The sequence below is a fragment of the Pinus tabuliformis genome, chromosome 5_2, assembly GCF_031772625.1.
Source record: "Pinus tabuliformis cultivar Carrire ecotype Pingquan chromosome 5_2, CPIR1, whole genome shotgun sequence".
NCBI classification, from domain to species: Eukaryota; Viridiplantae; Streptophyta; class Pinopsida; order Pinales; family Pinaceae; genus Pinus; species Pinus tabuliformis.
The window spans coordinates 481,277,999-481,281,904 of NC_142306.1; the positions used below are offsets into that span (position 1 = coordinate 481,277,999).

The 3,906-nt window shown below is 40.3% G+C and overlaps 1 protein-coding gene across 1 annotated transcript; it reads right to left on the bottom strand.

Annotated features, from left to right (window-relative positions):
- Nucleotides 1–356: 356 nt before the first annotated feature.
- Nucleotides 357–2,494, bottom strand: LOC149159757 (uncharacterized). Its single transcript, XM_089434416.1, has 2 exons — nucleotides 2,029–2,494; nucleotides 357–1,914 (listed from the first exon to the last, which is right to left on the bottom strand). Exons 1-2 carry the CDS (start codon nucleotides 2,492–2,494, stop codon nucleotides 1,724–1,726), a joined length of 657 nt encoding a protein of 218 aa, XP_089290542.1. The 3' UTR covers nucleotides 357–1,723.
- Between the last annotated feature and the right edge of the window lie 1,412 nt (nucleotides 2,495–3,906).

Sequence of the window (3,906 nt, forward strand, 5' to 3'; positions counted from 1 at the left end):
CCTGCTGATCCCTGATAGTGATAATTGTCCAATCAAGGACTCAAACAAAACAACATCACATATATAAAACTTTAAAAGTATTTCATCATCATGAGTTATAAATAAAAAATGCATAATATATTCATTTTTTTCAGATTTCTAAACATATAAAGCAATAACAACATGAACTAAACACATTGGCACATAAATATGAAGAAGGCATTGATATATATGATGTCAAATAGAAATGATACATCAAACTTCAAAGGTGATACCAAATCCTGCTGATCCCTGATAATTGTCCAATCAAGGACTCAAACAAAATAACATCACATATCCTGCTGATCCTTGATAGTGATAATTGTCCAATCAAGGACTCAAACAAAACAACATCACATATATAAAACTTTAAAAGTATTTCATCATCATGAGTTATAAACTTATATGTAGCAAAAGTTGCAAAACAAATAAAACTAGCAGCTATCTATCTGAGACCATTGGCCTCTCCCTAGCAGCTTTCTTTCTGTCTTGTTCAGCAATTGCTTCACGAGCTTTTTGTATAACCTCTGCACTAGAAACCATACAAGGCATCACATCTGCATCATATGCAGAGAGTTTAGCCAGATGGTATTTCAATCGTGTAATCCCTCCTGACATCTTGGTCCCACACAAGTTGCATGATATATATGCCTGATTTGCCCCACCAACAGCCTCCCCATACTCCCAAAATGGGTCCAAGGCTTTTGGCATATTTGACATTTGTAGTGAACTAATTCAAACCTAGGGCACAAAAAAAACAAAAAATTGGCATTAAATGAGTATAACTATACAGTGCCCAGCAAACACTCAAGAAACTATTTTAATTTTTAAAGCAACATCTTCATGTTCAGAATTTAAACAACAAAAGCAAGCATAAAAAATGCATAATATATTCATTTTTTTCAGATTTTTAAACATATAAAGCAATAACAACATGAAATAAACACATTGGCACATAAATATGAAGAAAACACTGATATATATGATGTCAAATAGAAATGATATATCAAAGGCGATACCAAATCGTGCTAATCCCTGATAATTGTCCATTCAAGGACTCAAATGTGGAGAACCAATACAAAATAACATCACATATAATAATAAAAGTATCTCATCATCATGAGTTACATGTAGCATAACAAATAAAACTAGCAGCTATCTATCTACTGCCCTCTCCCCCTTTTACGGGAAAACATGATGGCCTGTTTGCCAGGCCTGCCCCTAGTAGTAGAAGGCCCTGACACTGCCTCTGCACCTAATGTCAAATAATGAGTGATAGGCATGGAGCTATGCTCTCCTATATCTATAGCAGATGGTGTTGATGCTGATGCTCCCGCAGTGCCCTCCTCCTCCTGCTCCTCCTGCTCCTCCTCTAAGTGCTGCTGCTCCTCTGACTCCGAGTCCTCCTCTTGCTGCCCCTGCTCTAATGGATCATCTGCCACTGGCTCTAACCATGAAGGTGACTCCTCCAATATGGGCTCCTGAGACTCCACCCTCCACGGAGACAATACATCAATATTGTCTAAGGAAATGGCATCTGGATCCACTGGTGATTCTATTTGCCTCACTCGAAGTCGGATGTTGTAATGCACATACACCAAATCATTGAGGCGTGCGAACTCCAACCTGTAAGAGTGTCAAAAAAAGTAATGAGTCTTGACTCTTGACTCTTGACACTTGAAGGTCATAAATTAAAAATTAAAAATTACAATAAGTGTAATTGCTCAACTGAAGGCTTGAGTTCAAAGTTATACCTGTTGCGCTTTTTGGCGTGTATTTTCTCAAATACACTCCAATTGCGCTCACACCCTGAAGAGCTACATGTTTGACTCAAGATTCGTATAGCCAAATTTTGCAAATTTGGTACCCTTGCACCATAGCTTCGCCACCAAAGATCTACAACAAAATAATGAAATAAAAAATTCAAAAACTTAAAAGTTAAAAGTTAAAAGTTAAAACATAATTAAATTCAAATTTCTAATTTCTAATGAGTGATGACTTGTCACTTACGTGGCATGAAGAGGGCCCTTTCCTTAATGGCATCATCAAAGCCAAATAGGCCAACACAATCCTGATAACTATGTATCTCGCGGCTGATTTTGCGACGAAGCTCAGAATCAAGTACCATCCTCTGAATACAGGAATGGAGCCCTTCCATCACCTCGCCATCAAAACGAAATTTGCATTTGTATGCAAATGCAGGGTTGAGGAAGAGTGCTGCTGCATGAATGGGTCGATGAAGCATCCCTGTCCACCGACTATCGATCACATCCCATAACATCATCTGCCTATCAAGGCCAGCAGAACCCTTGTCTGCATAATAGGAACGAATGGCCTCCTTGGCCCTATCCATGCCCTCATACAAATAAGGCATTGCAGGCTTCTCTCCATCCACCAATCTAAGAACCTTTACTATAGGTTCGCTAACTGCACATGCTTCTTGTACTCCACGCCAAAATGTCTCAGAGTACACCATTTTTTCAATGGCTCTCCCATCGGGTCTCCTACTGTATCTACAAGCACGCCAATCATCAGACACAAACATTTGCTTCAACTCGAACTGACATCGAAGCAAAGACTGAAGAGTAATAAAGGTTGTGGCAAAACGTGTGATGGCAGGACGCTGCAACTCCTTGTTTCTAGTGAACCTCCTCATAAGGCTAAGAACAAAAGCATGGTTATAAATAAACTTGGGGATGCTCCTAGCCATATCAACTGCCTCCTTGATGAAGGAGAGTTTCCTCATATCCTCAAGCAACAAATCAAGACAATGCGCTGCACATGGAGTCCAGAACAATGTGGGATGCCTCTCCATAAGCATTCTGCCGGCAGACACATAATTAGCTGCATTGTCTGTTACGACTTGCACCACATTCTGCACACCAATCTCCTGAATGAACCCATCTAACAACTCACATATCGTTGCTGCATCTTTGATATGTTCTGATGCATCCAACGATTTAATAAACATGGTACCTTTAGGACAATGTACCAAGAAATTTAGAAGGGTCCTACCCTTCCTATCTGTCCAACCATCAGACATCACTGTGCATCCAGTGACTTCCCATGTCTGTTTCAACTCCGCCAATCTAGAGTTGATGTCCTGTTTTTCTGCTTGAAGAATTGGCCCCCGCAACTCCTCATATGTGGCACTTTTGTACCCTGGGCCCACAACAGCAATAGCATCACACATTGGTTGCCAAAATGGATTGGTTTTTGTGATGCTGAGAGGTAAGTCGCTCCAAAAAATATACCTCCCCATGACTCTATCTGCTTCTTCCTTCTCCTTTTTTTTATAAAGCGATTTTATGCCAGGTTGTGCTCCAGCTCCTGTTCGTGGAACAAAAAATGATGACCTCGCATTCACACTAGCAGTAGCGCTAGCATGTGATGGTGTGCCAGTTGTGGAGCCCCTCCCACTAGGGCCAGTAGGGCCACTACCCTGAACATCAAAATCAGGAGAAGATATCCCAAAAGATCTACCTGCACATTCAGCTTTGTTTCTTTCCGCCTCTTCCTTCTTTCTGTCCTTTTCTTCAATTGCCTCAAGAGCTTTTCGTATAAGCTCCGGACTAGAAACTTGACAAATGCCAACATCATGTCCAGGGAGTCTAGCAAGATGGTATTTCAGTCGTGTAACCCCACCTGTCATCTTGTCCCCACACAATTTGCATGAAAGATATGCACGATTTGTCCCACCATCAGGGATCCCATACTCCCAAAATGGGTCCAAGTTTTTTGGCATATTTGTATTTTGTAGTGGGCTAAGTTGCTAACTCAAAAGGAAACCTACAGCACCAAAAAAAATTTGGAATTAGTAACTTAATAACTTAATAAGTAATACGAATTTACGAAATTCCATGGGTGCAGGTCTCAATATCAAATCCT

Bases quoted from the DNA above. Each gene is read 5' to 3' on its own strand.
- LOC149159757 (XM_089434416.1), bottom strand. From the start codon at position 2,494: ATGGTGTACTCTGAGACATTTTGGCGTGGAGTACAAGAAGCATGTGCA. The intron at 1,915-2,028 runs GTAAGTGACAAG...ATTTTGTTGTAG, and splicing joins AAGGGCCCTCTTCATGCCAC to ATCTTTGGTGGCGAAGCTAT.